The sequence below is a fragment of the Notothenia rossii genome (assembly GCF_949606895.1).
Source record: "Notothenia rossii genome assembly, chromosome: 8".
In the NCBI taxonomy this organism is placed as follows: Eukaryota; Metazoa; Chordata; class Actinopteri; order Perciformes; family Nototheniidae; genus Notothenia; species Notothenia rossii.
In genome coordinates, this window is record NC_136906.1 from 53,989,665 (window position 1) to 54,008,777 (window position 19,113).

The 19,113-nt window shown below is 40.5% G+C and overlaps 1 protein-coding gene and 1 long non-coding RNA gene across 2 annotated transcripts in view; both read left to right on the forward strand.

Moving 5' to 3' along the window:
• Positions 1–17,940, forward strand: part of LOC307016887 — a 77,939-nt gene extending 59,999 nt beyond the window's left edge. Inside the window, exons 2-3 of the long non-coding RNA XR_013801962.1 lie at positions 17,439–17,585; positions 17,821–17,940. This is a non-coding gene — a long non-coding RNA (uncharacterized lncRNA). The remainder of the gene's footprint in view (positions 1–17,438; positions 17,586–17,820) is intronic.
• LOC307017488 (uncharacterized protein) lies at positions 12,364–15,280 on the forward strand. The gene is made up of 3 exons (XM_079647107.1): positions 12,364–12,853; positions 12,987–13,119; positions 13,402–15,280. The coding sequence occupies exons 1-3, from the start codon at positions 12,429–12,431 to the stop codon at positions 13,786–13,788; spliced, it is 945 nt and encodes a 314-aa protein (XP_079503233.1). The 5' UTR covers positions 12,364–12,428; the 3' UTR covers positions 13,789–15,280.
• Positions 17,941–19,113: the final 1,173 nt, after the last annotated feature.

Genomic DNA, 19,113 nt, shown 5'->3' on the forward strand with positions numbered 1-19,113 from the left:
CGCAAAGTGAAATTCAATCTCAGTATGTAACCTATCATAGTACTTTTAGGCCCCTTCCACACAGAGACGAAAACGAACCGAGGTCGATATCAAAAAAGTCTTCCGTCCACACGGAATCGGCACAAGAGACTTGTCCGTCCATAGGAGACCGCTGGAGACGCTATAGTGCATGCCGGGCCTGTAAGTGGTGCTGTACTTCTGCCACAAAGTACACCAAAAGCAGCAAATAAGACCCCCGAACATGGTTGCCATGATTGCCTGATTGCCCTTCTGGTTATTCTCCGTGGTGGATTTAGCAGAACTACATTTTAGCAACATGCAGTGTTTCCCCTAGGATGGAGTCATAGCAGCGGTGCTAAGGCACGTGGGCTCAGCATAATGTGAGAGCGGAGCGCGTGGAATTTTTTAGTGTATGCGTGTGCGAAGTGCGCCCCGCCAATTTGTTTCTATGTGTCAGCACAAGAAAGGCTCTTGAGGCCTAGTACCAGGGCCGGTTCTAGACAATTTGCTGCCCTTGGTGAGATTTTAGGCGACATTTTATGTGTAAAGAATAAATTTAAAAATCTCTACAAAAGACAAATACACTGCAAAAACAGAAACTTATTGACATAGGTAATAGACGTCAAAATGGCTTCAAATGTATTCAGTATTGTATGAACATGTTTGAATTTGGGGGTGGACGTAAAATCCTCTCGGGGGGTCCGGGGGTATGCCCTCCCGGGAAGATATTTTTTGGAACATTTTACAGTAAAATGCTTCAATACTAGAAACCTGATCTAGGGGGTACAACTCTAAAACGCCCATATGAAAAAGATTGGTTTACATTTTAATAATCAAATAAGTATGTGAACATAACCAATAACCTACCATAGCCAATAACAAATAAATGTAGCTTATTTGAATTTTGTTGTTCATTCATATCTTATTTTACCTAGTTCAATCAATCAATCAATCAATCAATGTTTATTTATATAGCCCAATATCACAAATGTTACATTTGTCTCAGTGGACTTCACAGTTTGTACAGAATATCAGTATGACAATACGACACCCTCTGTCCTTAGACCCTCACATCGTACAAGGAAAAACTTCCAGAGAAAACCCAGTTTAAAGGGAAAAATGGGAGAAACCTCAGGGAGAGCAACAGAGGAGGGATCCCTCTCCCAGGACGGACAGACGTGCAATAGATGCCGTGTGTAAATTGAAAAGATAATACATTTGCAACATAGGTAGTCCAAATGTTTGGAAATGCATGTGTGTATAATAGGAAGATGAATCCATGAGTATATCCATCCAGAACTTATGATCCAGGACCACAGCCACGACTCAAGATCCAGGACTCGCGATCCATGACACAGGACCGCAGGATCATCCATGACTCCGGATCCCGGTGTATATAGACACCAAAAAGAAAGAAATTTGGGGAAGCTGGGTTAATCGGAACATGAGAGTACACAGGTATAGACAGAGAGAAGGAAGAAGTAAGATGTCCCCCGACAAACTAAGCCTATATCAGCAAAACTAGGGGCTGAATCTAATCAGCCCTAACTATAAGCTTTATCAAAAAGGAAGGTCTTAAGCGCACTCTTAAAAACGGATAGGGTGTCTGCCGTCCGAACACAAACTGGAAGCTGATTCCACAAAAGTGGAGCTTGATAAGAAAAGGCTCTGGCTCCCATTGTACTTTTAGAGACTCTAGGAACAACCAACAACCCTGCATTCTTGGAACGCAATGCCCTAGTAGGACAATAGGGTATAATGAGTTATTTAAGGTAAGATGGCGCCTGCCCATTAAGGGCTTTGTAGGCGAGAAGAAGAATTTTAAATTCTATCCTGTGTTCTATAGGGAGCCAGTGTAAGGCAGCCAGAACAGGAGTAATGTGGTCCCTTTTCCTAACTCTGGTTAGTACACGAGCTGCAGCATTTTGAATCAGCTGAAGCGATTTGACTGACTTCTTGGTACACCCTTATAATAAGGAGTTACAATAATCCAGCCTTGAAGTAACAAATGCATGGACTAGTTTCTCTGCATCGTTTTGAGGCAAGATATGCCTGATTTTTGCAATGTTACGTAGATGGAAGTAGGCGGTCCTTGAAACTGATTTTATGTGGGCGTTAAAGGATAAATCCTGATCAAATATAACACCAAGATTCCTTACAGTCTCACTGGAGGCCAAATTAATGCCATCCATAGTTAATATATCTTTAGATAATTTGTTTCGTAGATTCTTCGGGCCAAGTACAATAACTTGTGTTTAACATCAAAAAATATAAGGTCATCCACGTTTTTAAGTCCTTGAGGCAGTCTTGAATTTTATTTAGATGATTAATTTCATCAGGCTTGATTGATAAATATAGTTGAGTATCATCCGCATAACAATGAAAGTTTACAGAATGATTCCTTATAATATTGCCTAACGGAAGCATATATAGGGTGAACAAAATAGGTCCAAGCACTGAGCCCTGTGGCACTCCATGGCTAACTTTGGTTTGCATGGAAGATTCATCGTTGACACGTACAAACTGAGAGCGTTCAGATAGATAGGACCTAAACCAGCCTAAAGCAGTTCCCTGTATGCCAACTAAGTGCTCTAGTCTTTGCAATAGGATATCATGGTCGATAGTATCAAATGCAGCACTAAGATCGAGCAAGACAAGAATAGAGACAAGTCCCTTGTCAGAGGCTATTAGAATGTCATTTGTGACTTTAACCAGAGCTGTCTCTGTGCTATGTTGTGTTCTAAAGCCAGACTGAAAATCTTCAAATAAATCATAGTTTTTTAAGTAATCACACAGCTGTTTTGCGACTGCTTTCTCAAGAATCTTTGAGAGGAACGGAAGATTAGAAATAGGTCTATAGTTGGCTAAAACCTCTGGATCGAGGTTGTGCTTTTTAAGAAGCGGTTTTATCACTGCTACTTTGAATGATTGTGGAACATAGCCTGATAATAAAGACATATTCATAATATTTAATAAAGAAGTGCTAATTAATGGAAAAACTTCTTTTAACAGCTTAGTTGGAATCGGGTCTAAGATACACGTTGATGGTTTAGAAGAGAGAATCATTGAATTTAATTGTTCAAGGTTTATGGCTGAAAAGCATTCTAGTTTACTATCTAGTGTAATATTAGAACTTACGTTTCCGGGAGCTGTTGATAACACTATACTGGTTAAAGGCAAGAGGTCATTGATTTTGTTTCTAAGAGTAACAATTTTATCGTTAAAAAAGCACATAAAATCATTACTACTGAGTGCTATGGGAATAGAAGGCTCAGTCGAGCTGTGGCTCTCTGTCAGCCTGGCTACAGTGCTGAAAAGAAATCTTGCATTATTCTTATTCTCATCTATTAATGAAGAGTAGTATGCTGCTCTCGCTTTACGCAGTGCTTTCTTATATTCATTGAGTGTAATTTGCCAAATTAAACGAGATTCTTCAAGTTTAGTGGAACGCCATATCCTTTCAAGTTGTCTCGACTTTTGCTTTATTTTGCGGGTTTCGGCATTATGCCATGGAGCTAATCTATGTTGTTTTATTTTCTTCTTTTTCAAAGGAGCAACCGAGTCTAATTTTATTCGCAGCGCATCTGTAGCACTATCAACAACATGATCAATTTGGGGTGGTGTACATTTTGTATAAGTTTCCTCCCCTACATGCAGACATGCTATCGAGTTAAGTATTGGTGGAATCTCTTCCTTAAATTTGGCTATAGCACTAACAGATAGGTTTCTGCTGCAGGAGCTTTTGGCTAATGCTTTGTAGTCTAGTAACAGTACTTCAAAAGTTACTAAGAAATGGTCGGATAAAGCAGGATTATGCGGTTCGACTAATAGTTGCTCAATTTCAATACCATAAGTCAGAACAAGGTCAAGAGTGTGATTATAGCAGTGGGTTGGTTTATTTACACTCTGACAGAAACCAACAGAATCTAATATAGAGTTAAATGCAACAGTAAGGCTATTTTTATCATCGTCAACATGAATATTAAAGTCACCTACGATAATTACTTTATCTGTTTTAAGTACCAAAGCTGATAAAAACTCAGAGAATTCTGATAAGAATTCTGAATAAGGACCTGGTGCACGGTACACTGTAACAAATAAGATTGGCTGCAAAGTTTTCCAGGTCGGATGCGTAAGACTGAAAATGAGGCTTTCAAAGGAGGTATAATTAAATTTTTGTTTAGTATTGATAAGTAAACTTGAGTCAAAGATTGCTGCAACTCCACCTCCTCGGCCCGTGCCTCGGGCAATATGAGTATTGATATGGCTGGGTGGAGTGGCCTCATTTATGCTGACATATTCTTCATGTCTCAACCAAGTTTCAGTGAGACAGCATATATCAATATTATAATCTGATATTAAATCATTTACCAGTATTGCTTTAGATGCTAGAGATCTTATGTTTAAGAGACCACATTTAATCTTCCTGTTTTGTTGCACTGTAGTAGTTGTTACATTTACTTTTATTAGGTTATTATGTATGACACCTGTATTAGGTTTTACCTTAAATTGTCCTTGGGCAGACACACACACCGTTAATATTGGGTATTTTATTGGGTTCGGGATTCCTATGGATGACTGCCTAGGAGAGAGCGCAGAGAAGCGTGTAAGACTGCGACTCTGCCTCCTGGTCTCAACTCCAGTTTGTCATGGATTAAGTCCACAGAGCCCTGAAATGTTTGCCGAAATGAGATTTGCACCTTCCAAAGTAGGATGAATGCCGTCTCTCTTAATCAGACCAGGTTTTCCCCAGAAGGCTGTCCAATTATTCACGAAGCCCACATTGTTTGCTGGGCACCACCAAGACAACCAGCGCTGAAATGATGACATGCGGCTATACATGTCATCATTGATCAGATTGGGGAGGGGACCAGAGAAGATTACGGTGTCCGACATTGTTTTAGCATAACTACACACCGACGCCACATTAAGTTTGGTGCATTCTGATTGGCGTAAACGAACATCATTACCATCGACGTGAATAACAATCCTACTGTATTTACGTTTATTTTTAGCCAGCAGTCTAAGATGCGCCTCAACGTCGCCCGCTCTGGCCCCCGGAATGCATGTGACTGTGGACGCTTCGGTCTCTAAATTCACGTGTCTCATAATAGAGCTACCAATAACCAGAGTTGGCTTCTCAGCGGGTGTCTCGCTGAGTGGGGAATATCTGTTAGATACGTGAACGGGTTGGTGGGGACCTGCGGGTTTCGCGTTATGCCCCTTCTGAACAGTCACCCAATCTCCCTGCTGCTCGGGAGTTGCCGGGGGACGGCTAAGAGGAGCTACCTTTTGCCGGTCTGCACCGGCTAACATGGGCTTTAATGTAGCTGAGTTATTTTCTAAGATGCGGAGCCGGGCTTCTATGGCTATGATTCCCGCCTCCAACCTAGCAACTATACTACATTTAACACATGTATCGGTACCAGTAAAGGAGGTTGGGAAGTAACCAAACATGAGACAGTTAGAGCAGGAAATAGCACCCGAGGGTGGGGAAAGAGCCATGGCTAGCTATCAAGCTAAAGTAGCTACCGTTAGCAAACCCGAAAAGAGTGTAGGCAACTGTGGAGTTACAGTCGCTAAGAGAAGGAGAGTTTGTGAGTGCTTAAGCTGTAGTAACGTGTGATTACAACGTCAGGCAGTTGCCGTGATCAAGAGTTTTAAAACAATCGATTAAGTTAAGATAATAAGCTATCAGCAACAGAACAGGCACACGGGATACCCGGAGATGACAACAACAACCGGAAGTTACAACATGCTTACCGCAATAGTGGTCCGTGTAGAAACACCTAGTTAACCTAGTTAACCTAGCGCCCACCGTACAGGGAAAATTAAACGTGTAACCGGGGTGAAAAGGGTGTTACATTTACTTAATTATGAATGTTGTTACATCAAGGCCGAATATTTGGATGAGCGCCAACGTTCAAAAATGTTTTTTCCCTCCCAGAGCTACCAGCGCAGCGCCCCCCAGATCTGGCGCCCTAGGCGACCGCCTGTGTCGCCTATGCCAGTAACACAAATACTACAAATCCACATAACAAACAATCAAAAATGAAAAATGGTCGCCACTTATTATTATTTTAAGAAAGAAAAAAAAGTAAAAAATATTTTTTTTTTTTTTTTTGGGTACCTGGCTGGCGCCCCCTAGCGGCGGGGCTCACATTTCAGCAGTGGCGCTGCGCCGCCACTATTTCTATATAGGGGAAACACTGACATGTTAGGCACGTCCAGCAGGGAGGAGACCGAGGGGTAGACCTAGGACCAGGTGGAAGGATGACATCTCTTCGCTGGCCTGGGAGCGCCTTGGAATCCCCCAGTCAGAGCTGGTTGATGTGGCCAGGGAAAGGAAAGTCTGGGGCTCTCTGCTGGAACTGCTACCTCCGCGACCCGACCACGAATAAGCGGGAGAAGATGGATTGATGAATTTATACAACACCTGAGAACAGTCTAGCCCAACTGTTGCCCTAATTAGAGGCAATATAGGCTTCACATGTCTTTAAAAATGTTGTTGTGACCAAGTGGCTAAATGAGACTAATTGTTCCAAAACCCCCATATTCCGAAAACATTTCCCAACGGTGTGAAAGCCAATTTGTTCGACAGTCTGTTATCCCGACAACAACCTCTCAATCCTCTGAAGGCTCATTGCTCTAAAAAACACACACTCTGCTTCTCTGCTTCTTTAGCTAGTACTGATTGCTGTCATATGTTGGATTAAAGCCCCCAGGGAGTGATCCTGGCGTTAAAGCCCATTTTTGTAATGTGAAAATCGTGGAAAACTTCTGTCACTTAACATCATTGGGACCAAAAATACTTTTTCCCATTGACCTTAAATGGTTTTTTTTTTTTTTAAGTTAACCCTAACACAACAACATAGGACCAACTCTTGAAATAATGAAAATGTATTACAAAAAGTTGTAAACTGCACTAAAAGCTAAATTCAGCTCATTTGAGGCGGGGCTTAGGATGCATATCATAATGGACCTAGCCCACGGCGATCAACGTATAATTTTAATCGAGAGTCACTGGTTTTAGGTTCATGCGCCACTGATTAACTTACAGAAGAAAAACAGGTTCATCCATGTCTTAGATTGGCTAAGTTATGATGAAAGCTGTGAAACTAATTAGGGCGTTGTAATTGTAAACAAATCAGAGGCAGATTAGAGCTGTTTCTGCCTTATTCAGCATTATTACTAGATGTGTGCTTCTGTTTGGTGCATGGAGTTTTTTTGTACTTGTATGGGAAGCACAGGTGTTACTGATAACCTTAACAATGGCAGTGTACTTTAAGTGTCCCAATAATAATCCACTACATTGTGAAAGTGAACCAGCACGCACAGTGCCTTGACCCTGAAACTGAAACAGCAAAATGAGCCCTCATTCATTGTGGTATTTACATCCATGCTTTTCTCAGGTTAGTTTGTCCAAATGTACAGTATACTGGGAAAAATAGCTATGCTGGGCCTTATTTGCTGTTTTCTCGAACCTGCACAACCGAGACCACTCTAAACCTGACAACACATTAATCATCATATGAGGAAAGCTGTAACACATGCAGCCTGGGTCCCTACTCTGCTAAATCACTGTAAGGCAATCTCTTCTTGATGCCTGTGACATCTGTTTTTAATAAGTGGCTTGGGGTTTCAGTGGTGTGTGCAGCAAGGGCAAACCACTGCCATCTGACAATCTGATTGAATATGTTCCAGTCAGAGGTTGCACTTTTTCACTGCCCGTCATTTTGACGGACAGGATCGCAACATTTCCGTCAAAATCCATTATTACCCGTCGGCAGTGGCGGTTCTAGAACATTTTACATTGGGGGGCAAAGGGGGGGCAAGAGGTCATGCCAGTGTGGCATGGGAGGGCGGAGAGTACGTGGTATTTACTGTATATAATCTATTTATTGTTAATTCATGCCCTAACACAAGTGTTCTTAATGCACAAGAGAAACAAGGTGTTCAGACAAACAATCGGGTGCCCTTTGAGTCCCCCAAGCTTACGTCAACAATTATAAATGAAAGGAAACTACAAAATGTATTTTAAAGCAATTAAATAATGGAACAGGTTGTTTTGCATTACAATGTAAAACTAAATGTATATATATATTTTGTTTTTAAAAAAATTGTTGTCTTAGTAGTAGTAGACAGACATATTTGCATGTCCTCACTAAGCATTATTACATATTAATTTAATAATAAACAAATCAAAATGGGCAATTATCCCAAAATGTTGCTGCTAATATAATCATATGCTTGTCAACTTTAACTGATCAAAAAGAAATTCTGAAAAAATACTTGAAATTGCAATATTGACACACGTCCCTCTGTTTGTTTCAACCCCGTCAAGCCATACCATTTACCCTCCTATTAAGCTAAAATAATGGATCAGTCCATGTGTGATCTGCATTGAGGGAATTACATCACAAAAGTCTTCTGAAGAAAAGATGGGCAAGTGTCAGTTTCTTCTCTTATTTCAGTTTTTGTATTTTCAGATTAAGATTGACATGCTCAACATTTCAGCTCTGTTATATGAATTAATAATAGTAAATAATTATTTATTACAAAATATTACAATTTTGTAATGTCCTTGACTTCCATGTGGTGCCATATCTTAGCTAAACAAGGTCTCAGGCCTACTTTTTGTCAAAAACTTCAGCCCTGTTACATTTTTTCAAGGAAATTCCTAGTAATTATTTATATTCTGTGCCTGAGGTGGGAAAATGTAAGTAGTCCACTACCAGATGTTATGACCAAACATTTTGGTTTCATTTTTCAAAGATGTAAAGACCCAAAAGGCACCCGATTCAGAGAATACTCAGAATTCTGCTTACTGTAAGTACAGTAAAAGTACTTAGTTATAATTAAGTACACAAATGACATCACCCATCTCTTCAGAGAGCTAAAGGTGACCTGTGCAGCAACGCATTTCAATACATATTTGTCAATACTAAGAGCTTCTAGATTGTGCTGCAGAATAAGAACATACCATGTGGTCCAGCTGGAGTTTCATCTGCGTCCTGATCACTGCCTCTGTCCCTCTTTCTGACACTTCATCTTTATTCCAATCCTCATATAGCCTACATGTCTTCTTCTTCACTAATGTCTTCATCTCCTCCTCTTCCTCCTGCTCTGACCCTCCTGGTCTCTTCAGTGAACTTTATTTTCCTTTTCTTCTTTCTGTTCGTCCTGATCACTTCTCAGATATGTATTTTTGTTGTTGTTGAATCACTCCAGCTACTCTGGCCTGCAAGAGTCTACTTGTGAAAAGCACTGGTACAAATGCTTGTATAACTTTACACGTTAGGGCCATGTAGCTAATAAGTAGCATATCATAAATATAACATCAGAAAGTATTTATCAAACGCACACAGGTAGCTGTGTTCAGATCCAGTTTTTATGGTAAAGGATGTATCCTGGTTTCATTGATCTGGCCTCATTGCTGTGATGTGTAGTTTACGTGGATTTAATAGTCCCGCATTTAGCAAAATGATCGATCTCCCAGCTAGCGCTGTCTGCGTAGTATTTTGTAACGTAACGCCCCGAACAGCGCCCGTCTGTTAAACGCTATCGATTCAAACGGCTGCGTAGTTTCAAGCTCTCGTCCTTAGTAAGGGGGTGAAAAGTTAGGGCAATTCTAAGGGCCCGTGACTGACAGGTGCCCAAACAATTTTAGAACATTAAGAAACAAATGTTTAAGTAACCTTTCATCATTCATCAATAATTAACATTAATAGAAGAATGTTATATTGAGAATTGACTTACAGGAAGATCTAACATTGGAACAGTGGAGCACAGCTTGTAAGGCGGCCCAAACACAGACGGGTAATACACGTCTAAAGCTTCTGCAATACAAGTGGCTAATGAGAGTGTATATTACACCAGAAAAACTGAATAAATGTAATGCTAATATCCCAGACACGTGCATCAGATGTGGGGAAGAAAAAGGCACACTGTTCCATTGTCCATTGTTATGTCCAAGAATAAAGGAATTCTGGGAAGAGGTTAGGGTAACATTACAGAATATTTTAGCGATCAGCTTAAAGCTGGAACCAACAATGTTCCTACTTGGCCTATATCCGGATGGACATAACATACAACGTTATGAACAAGTTTTTATAGGTATCTGTTTATTACAAGCAAAAAGAGCGATTGCCTTGACATGGAAACAGTTGGGCTGACCTAGTATTGCACAGTGGTTTAGGGAACTTTCTTCATGTCTGCCTTTAGAAAAAAGTCACTTACATTCTCAAAGACAACAAGAACTGTTTCAGAAGGTCTGGGGACGTTTTATACTTTATACCAAGAACAACGACCTATCTCAATTTCTGAACGAACCTGGGGCAGGATAATGCTATATAATATGTTAAAATGTAAATTACTGTTATATAAAAAAAATAGAACGTTATATTGATAATGTACTCACTAAATCTACGATTAATTTAACTTATTTTCTTCCAAAATATAATTATCAAAAGCCTCTGTACACCCCCTTCTATTTACATGTAATGGTTTGGTCCTGCCTCCAAACACGGTGCGGCACCGGATCTTTCTAGCAGAGAGTGAGAGCATGTGAGGAGGGATGCTAGTAGGCTACTTACGTGTGTACCATCCATGTCTCAATGACTAACAAAGTCAGGCTTTAAAAAAATAAAAGAAAGGAGAGAAAGACAAGAGAGAGGGACTAAAGGGCGACAGTATGTCACCTAGTTTTTCTAAAGAAAAGGTGGGTGTCCACGAGTGGTGGAAATGAGTCTGTTAGCTAAGCATAGTCCATTGTGAATAATAATGGACTAAGCTGACATTAAGTACTCAGCCTACTGTTAAAATCTTCACAGCAAATTCAGAGGTTTTTCATTTCACTGCTCTTTTAGCTGACCTTTAATAAATGCAGGTACATCAGCTGTTCATACTAAATCAGTTGTCCCTCCCCCCTGGTGCCAGGACCAACCAATCCCATCTTTAGGCTCAGCAGCCCTGTCCCCCCATAATGCTGAACCTGAACCAGCTTTTCTCCCAACTGAAGGAGGTGAGCAGCATTGTGTTGAATGACATGCCACTTAACATATCTGAAGAGAGACTAGAATACAAAATATATATATATATATATATATATATCAAAACAAAAAGCTAACATCTAATTTCAATTTTACATTTCAAACACAGTATTTCCCCACATATTTAAGTTAAATTTATTTGGCTTTATGCATTCATGTTGAGAATGTTCCATTCAAAAATGTTATTATTAAAAAGGCATTTACACCATAAAGTAGACCCTCCAGAAAAACGCGATTCTGCGATCGCAGAATTTACCGCATAATCAGCAAAATGGCGCAGATTTTTAAAAGGCCGCATATTTATCAAAAGGCCGCATAATCCCCGCATTTTTCCACACAAAGTTGAGAAGAAAAAAAAGTTAACTCGTCTTGACGTGACGTCATCAGCTCGCACATCACAGAATGTAAAAAACACTGTATAGAGTGAACGTGTGGAGCTCACACGATAGAGAAAACACCAAGATGAAAAAATCTAATCCATCTCATTTACCGACGAACATTTCTACTAAAGACTGGGCAAAAAGTGGGGGGAAACTATTCTGCACCCCGTGCAACTGTGTGTTGGAGCATACGTCTTAGAGAAAATCGACGGTGACGACCCACTTTGATTCATTCAAACATTCAAAAATGCTTTCTGCTGCTGCGGACAAGAAAGCCAAACGACTCACGTTCACCTCCAAAACCCTTTCGAGGGCTACAAGAAACGAAGTGAGTAGCCTACAAGATTGAAGCTGGTCAGATAACAAACGAGTAAATGAAAACAGAATGAGGCGGAGAAGTGTGTGTGTGTGGGGGGGGTGTGTGTGTGTGTGTGTGTGTGTGTGTGTGTGTGTGTGTGTGTGTGAGATTAAAATAGCCCAATTGCTTTGTGAGAGAGAATAAATAAGACAGCCCAATATTTTAAAAAATTGTTATTCTTTTTCCCCGCATACTTTGCATATTTCGCAACTTCCCGCAATTTCACCGCATAAAATCACATAAAAACCCTGCATGTTTAATCGCATAATCAAGGAATTTAGCCCGCATAATCAAGGATTTTTGCCTGCGTTTTTCTGGAGGGTCTAATAAAAGATGACTATAGGCTAGTTGCACAAGATGGCGTCTATCAACTTCCGGCGGCTGGGTGTGAGCCTGAGTACTTCCGGTCTTCGGTGTGGAGTTGTTTGGGGAGTTAGCGATATACATATGATAGAGAGAGAGATAGATAGATAGATAGAGAGAGAGAGAGAGATAGAGAGAGAGAGAGAGAGAGATAGATAGATAGATAGATAGATAGATAGATAGATACATAGATAGATAGATAGATAGATAGATAGATAGATAGATAGCAAGATACATAGCTTACAGTTAGCATACAGATAGCGATAGATAGCATAGATGATGAGCGGTAAAGAAAAGCGATTGGCCTTCCAGCGGGTAAGAAAGTCGGCACTACATTGCTGTGTGCCATTGCTTTGTACAAATAAGTCCCGTTATAATCGGGAGATACGTTTCCATTCATTTCCTATTGATGCTGAGGTAAAGGCTCAGTGGCTGATCAAGGTCTGTAGGGACAATTTCAGCCCCACAACAAATACCCGTGTGTGTAGTAGGCATTTTCGACCAGGAGACTTATTGGTCACAGCTGGAGGACTGAACAGAGAAAAGAAAGGAGCTACACCTGTTCTCTTTGCTTGGAATAACTACGAGCTACCAAGACGTAATGTTTGGGAGCGTCGGCCGAGGGCAGAGAGTCCCACCCCGGACTTGACAGCTGAGTACGAGGTGGAAGGGTCGGACGAGGACATTCGTTTCTACACCAGGTTTGTTTATAAGGTTTGTTTATAAGGCTATCAGGATGTTGTTATGGCCACTAGTTTGATCAACACTTTTCATTTGGGGAAGCTAATTTAAGAAACAAAACTATGTCTAACATGAACGATATTACATTTTTAGATTTGCCACATACAAGCATTTCCTCGCCTTTTGGAAATTGGTGGAGCCTGCAGCCAACACCAAGATGGTGCGGATCACCAACGCCAAGGCATCCTCTGCCAGCAGCTCGGATTCCTCTCAACCATCAACAACGGTAAGCAGCATACAAGCATGGATGTATGTTAATAATTATGCACGCTGCACACTATACCACCGTTTAACAAGTGCATCACATCACATCACTCACAAAACACACACACACACACACACACACACACACACACACACACACACACACACACACACACACACACACACACACACACACACACACACACACACACACCAACAAACCTAAGGAAAATGTGTTACAACTGTAGCCGGTCTCCCCTATAACAGTATCTACAGTATGCCTAACACTTATTTGTTTTCACAGAAACTTCCACCCATAGATGAGCTGCTGCTGTTCCTCATGCACCTGTCAGTGGGCCTACATCTGAGGGATCTAGCAGAACGGTTTGGCATTCACCTCACTACAGTCAGCAGAAATATTTCCACCTGGACACACTTCCTCTACCAACTGCTTGGAAGCAAACGTCTGTGGATCCCACGCGAAGTTGTCAAAGCTCACCTTCCACCAGAGTTTTCAGCTTTCCCTGACACACAAGTGGTGCTTGACTGCACTGAAGTATTCTGCCAGACTCCATCATCTCTCCTACTGCAGAGTGAGGTGTTTTCTACATACAAGTCGCATGCTACATTCAAGGCCATGATCGGCATGGCACCATTACATTTGTGTCTGGCCTGTATGCAGGATCTATGAGTGACCGGGAGATCTTCAAGCTGTCTGGCATCGTGAGCCTGCTCACACCAGAAATGGCGATAATGGTCGACAAAGGGTTCCTTGTGAACAATCTGGTTGAGTGTAAAGTTTACCGGCCTGCCTTTCTGCACAAAAAAAACCAAATGAGCAGGGAGGATGTCAGGCAGACTCAATCCATTGCAAGTCTGAGGGTCCATGTGGAGAGATGCATCAGAAGAGTCAATGAGAACAAACTATTTGACAAAGCCATACCACTGTCTGTGTGTGGAAGCATTGAGGAGCTCTTCAATGTGGCTTGCTTCCTGGTCAACTACCAGAACGGACCACTGGTAAAAGCATTGGCAAGCCTGGGCAGCAATTAGTGATGGGAATTATGGCTCTTTGAAGGGAAAATAAGCGAAATAATCACCAGGATAATGATTGACTGTATTGCCAGACCTAATGTCAATAATCTTCTTTGTAAACATGACACAAGGTGGCGCCATATCCATGTCAGTGAATGTACTACCGGTACTTTGAATTTACCCTCTGTATGTGTTAAGTAAATAAAGTTGCCTTGCCTTGAATGAAATTCACGCAACTCTTTATATTAGATACTGTGTTTTTAAGTGGCGATGGAGATTATTTGTTGACCCTGCTTTAAAGGATAGTGTGCCTTTACAAATGGTGCGCTTTATCACTGCCTGGGTTTTGGTTGAAGTGCATCCAAATGCTGCTGCGTTTGGCTCATTTTCCATTTTCAAAAGAATCGGCTAATGAATATAACTAATATATATATATTATATATAACTAATGAATTATAACCTCAAAACAAATGCACACAAAAATAACATAGGACAATACATAATATAATAAATCCACAATATGATAACATATGATGTAGTGTGGTACACTAATGTTTCATTTAATTTCAAACCTTTATTTATTCAGATTGGTCCATTGAGATCATAGATCTCTTTTACAAGGGAGACCTGCAGCAATTTAAGTTCCACATGAAACATAAAACAACATAAAAACAAACAATAGAGGATATCATACAACATATTTACATACTTATCAACATTTACAAATACCCATAGTTTCAGAAAGCATTTCACTTAGACGTGCTTTAAAAACATTCAGAGAAATAAAATTGCTCAATTTCAATTTTAGCTGTAGACTGTTCCAAGCAAGTGGAGCTGCGCACATAAAAGCTGTCTTACCTAAGAAAGTCCTTACTCTTGGCACATCTAACAAGACTACATCATGCGATCTCAGACAATAGCTGCTTGCCACTTTCTGCTTTATCAGTGAACAGATGTAATACGGGAGTTTGCCAAATATAGCTTTATAAATAAATGTGTACCAATGACTGAGCCTCTGTACAGTGAGTGATGGCAAACCTGCCAATGTAGTGTAGTGCATATCACTCCATGTACAAATAAAAATAAAAATGATCTCCTTTCTCCCTAATGGTTTTAGCCACCTCGTAGTCTCTATCTATCATATGTATATCGCTAACTCCCCAAACAACTCCACACCGAAGACCGGAAGTACTCAGGCTCACAACCAGCCGCCGGAAGTTGATAGACGCCATCTTGTGCAACTAGCCTATTGTCAGGAATGTTAGTTTTATATCAAATAGTGAATTATACTGCTGCAGAATGTTGCACGTCTGCACTGTGTTATATTTTCACAGCTCAGTGTCAGTAAATACTGTGCAGTTAGTATTGGACTACAAGATAGATGCAAGCCTGCACAGGTAGAGTTATTTAAAGCATACATTAGTCGTTTGGGTTCTGGAGGTGTGGTTACAGCAATTTTGCTTGGTTGGCATGGCCTGTGCCTGGTGGTGGGGCCCAATAATATGATATCTTTTCATGGGGCCCAAAATCCCTGGCGTCCCCCCTGCATCCCCCCTGTGCACAGCGTAAAGCAAATACTTTTGTTGATCTGTTTGGCAAATTTAGGTTTGGAAACGATATAATTTCCATTTGGGCATTAAACGGTATAATACCGGAGCCCCACTGCGGGGAAACTTTGGCGCTGTTCTGAGTTTCTAATCCGTCAAAAACTACGGATGGCTTTCATATTTTTCCTTCATTGTTAAAAAAAATTCATCATACTGTAGACGGAAAATATTTGGTTAACGCGACTTCTACTTCCAGTCAAACCTAAGGTGAATTTAATTAGATAATTTGTTACTACTCTATAGTGTGTCATTGTTTATTCATATGTATCCAACATGACTCTTTTTAAAAAGGGACTAAAATAATATATGTAAGCTTTATTAAATATACGGTGGCTCTGTGTTGGGGTTGGCAGGTATTTTTATAATTTGAATTCAAATGGTGTGAGGAAGCGCACACACTCCCTCACTAACATGTTGGTCTTAACTATTTGTTTTGTTAAGAAAGGTAGTACATGTTTTTTCAGAGTTGTCTTTATTTCAGTTAAAGTTATAAAAACAGTTTACATAGACAAACTAATAAAATGCATCTAAATTAATTTGTCAGTCTGTAAAATACACAAGCACCAAGTAATCACCATTTCCTTTGTTCAGACCTGGACGCAATCTTGTCCCAGTGCTCAAAGGGGGAGCACGCCTCCAAAGTGCTCCTTATATGTGCCGTATGAGTAGGCGGAGTCTTGGACGCGATTGGTCAGGAAATGTGTGATTTTATGAGTGTCAATTAGGTTAAAAACTATCCGTTTTAAGCAGACCTTGTTGTTTTTGAAGGTATAATCTTTATGTTGATGCAATGATGAATTTACTGAAGCCTTTAGGGTTTTATTAAGTGTAGACAACAGTGTTTAATTTTGTATTTAACCCTTCACTCCGCTTTCGGAACCATGACCTGATTGGCCAGGTTGGAGTGGGAAGGCGGGCAGTCTCCAATAAATGTCATTGGGAAGAGAGGGGAAGGGGGCATTTTGTGCTTGTTCCTTGCTGGTGAATGCAGCACCAGGCATGCAGTTTGTGTTTTCTGTGGAATAATGTGGAAGGCTAAGAATAAAACGCCTGTTTATGTTTGCAAGAAAACCCTCTCTCCACGTATCGTTCTTTCACCTGCACCTCACATCGTAACAAATGTTACTAAAGGAATGTAACAACATGATGGCTCACTTAATCAAAACAACTTGCCTACAGGTTCATTAACTGTCCCGAGCATATGGCCCAGAAATGCCCCCCCCCCCCTCCACCCACAACCACAACCACAACCACAACCACACACATACACACACTCAAACTCACACATTTGAAAGCTCAGCGTATCCACACGAATCACAAAGGTGACCTATGTTGGCTTCAAATAGACATTCCCAGGTCAGAGCGGGAGCCATTCTTATCTTTACTGTTGCTATTTTAATGATAGGAACAAGCTAACTTCCCCACAAGCTTTCATATAAACCAATTTGTGACAAATAACAACCCAGTGCTTCATCCACTCACTCTAGCCACAGCGTAGGAAAGCACATTACAAGATGATTGACAATTGTATCTACTGCTAGGGTCCCCGCACTGGCATGTGTCACGTATTACGTTATGCCTGTTTTTGCATTTCATCAACTGCATGTGCAATTATGTGTCCTGTATACCTGGTGCCTGTGTGTGTGTGACCTGTTTTCAATCTGAAGAAGCAGTTTCAGCCTTCTTCTCTACTTCCTAGGACATTCCCGCCTGATGGCAGTGATGGAGAACGAGACGTGGAGTCAAACTGCATACGTCCCCCATTATCTCCTCCATGGTGACCCTTTCGCCTCGAAACTCTCCAAAGAGGCTGATATCATCGCAGCATTTTACATCTGCATCATAGGTCAGTCTGATTGCAAAATTACCTTCTTTTATCCCTTCATTCATGTATTTTTCCCCCCACTTTTTGTTGCTGAATGTTGCTGCAATCAAGCTGTATGCTTATGTGTTATCATCAGCATAGTGTATATCCAACATAATCTTCTAGGCAATATCAATCAATTGAAATATTTCAGTTTCACTCAAGATGTGCGTCTGACTCCTGGCTAACACCGTTTGCTCGTCTGTCTGACTTATAGGTTACGCCGTTAGCTTGCTCTGCTCAGCCACCTCTCCTATCTGCATCTGGTTGCGTGTGTGCATGTATATCTTCTGTGATTACTGAACATTTTTCAAATTTAGCAGGCAGACTGCAACAGGCTGCATGCACGGTTGGCACATGTGAACTTGAAATTAATAAACAAGATTATGATGAATTTGTGAAGTGACCTAATTAGAAGAAATTCAATTCAATGTACAATTGATCAACTTTGTATTGTAGACTTTCAATGAGACGTGCAGGCTGATTTAGATCAGATATCAATAATTATTTCCACATGAGCCCCCAAAAATATTTAAAATCTCTCTGATGAACCCTGGGACACTCCAACCATAAACTCTAATGGAAACATCACATACATTTTCAAGAGGGGGTTTTCCTGTAAAAACAGGGTGTTAAATTGCTCTTTAATAATAAATCTGAAAGCTGAAACTGTTTATGCAGATTTCAACCAGGAAGCTTTTGCAGACACATTCTCAAGGCATTCCGAGGCACATCCGTATGGAATCTACTTACGAAATATTGTGTTGTGATATAATTTAATTTGCTAAACAAACACGCACACTCTGCCATTTGCATGCAGTGCAAGTGAGAAACAGGAAGAACAACCGCATGAATTCAAACGTTTGAATCTGTTTGTGTGAACACACACCCCACACAAACACTTGACATGAATTGTTTTATATATCAATGAGCTGAGGAGATGCTGGTTGAATTTAAATGCATTACATATAAGCGATCATAGGCTTATGTGCTTTAGGCTTTCAATTGTAGTCATCATCTAGTTCCTTCTGTTCCCCTGCGGCACAAATTGGCTGTCATCACCTTTATTCCCGCTTCACCTTTATCTGCTTTGTTTTTTTTATCTGCATGGAAATGCAGCCATAACCATTATTCCAATCAAATAAAATAAAAAGTCATAGTGTAGGTATTAAGTGTACAGATTATACACATGCAGCATGTTAAATAAAATGAAAGCAGTATAAAGCCTGTCACAAATATTCTAGCAACCCCGGTTGGTGCTTTGGCACAGTTAGGAATTCAATGGGAACATAAAGCCTCACTACAATAGGAGATAAGAATAGAGATGTTTGAATGACTGTTGTGTGGGTTCACAGCTCAATCACCCTCAAGTTGACTTTAATTGTATGAGTTCAGCAATCAGATGGCTCAATCAATGGAGAAAAAAATACAAACCCCATTCAAAACTGGAGTTTACTGACAGGGATAATTGTCTATTTAAAAAATGTTACTATAATTGGAAGAAAAAGCT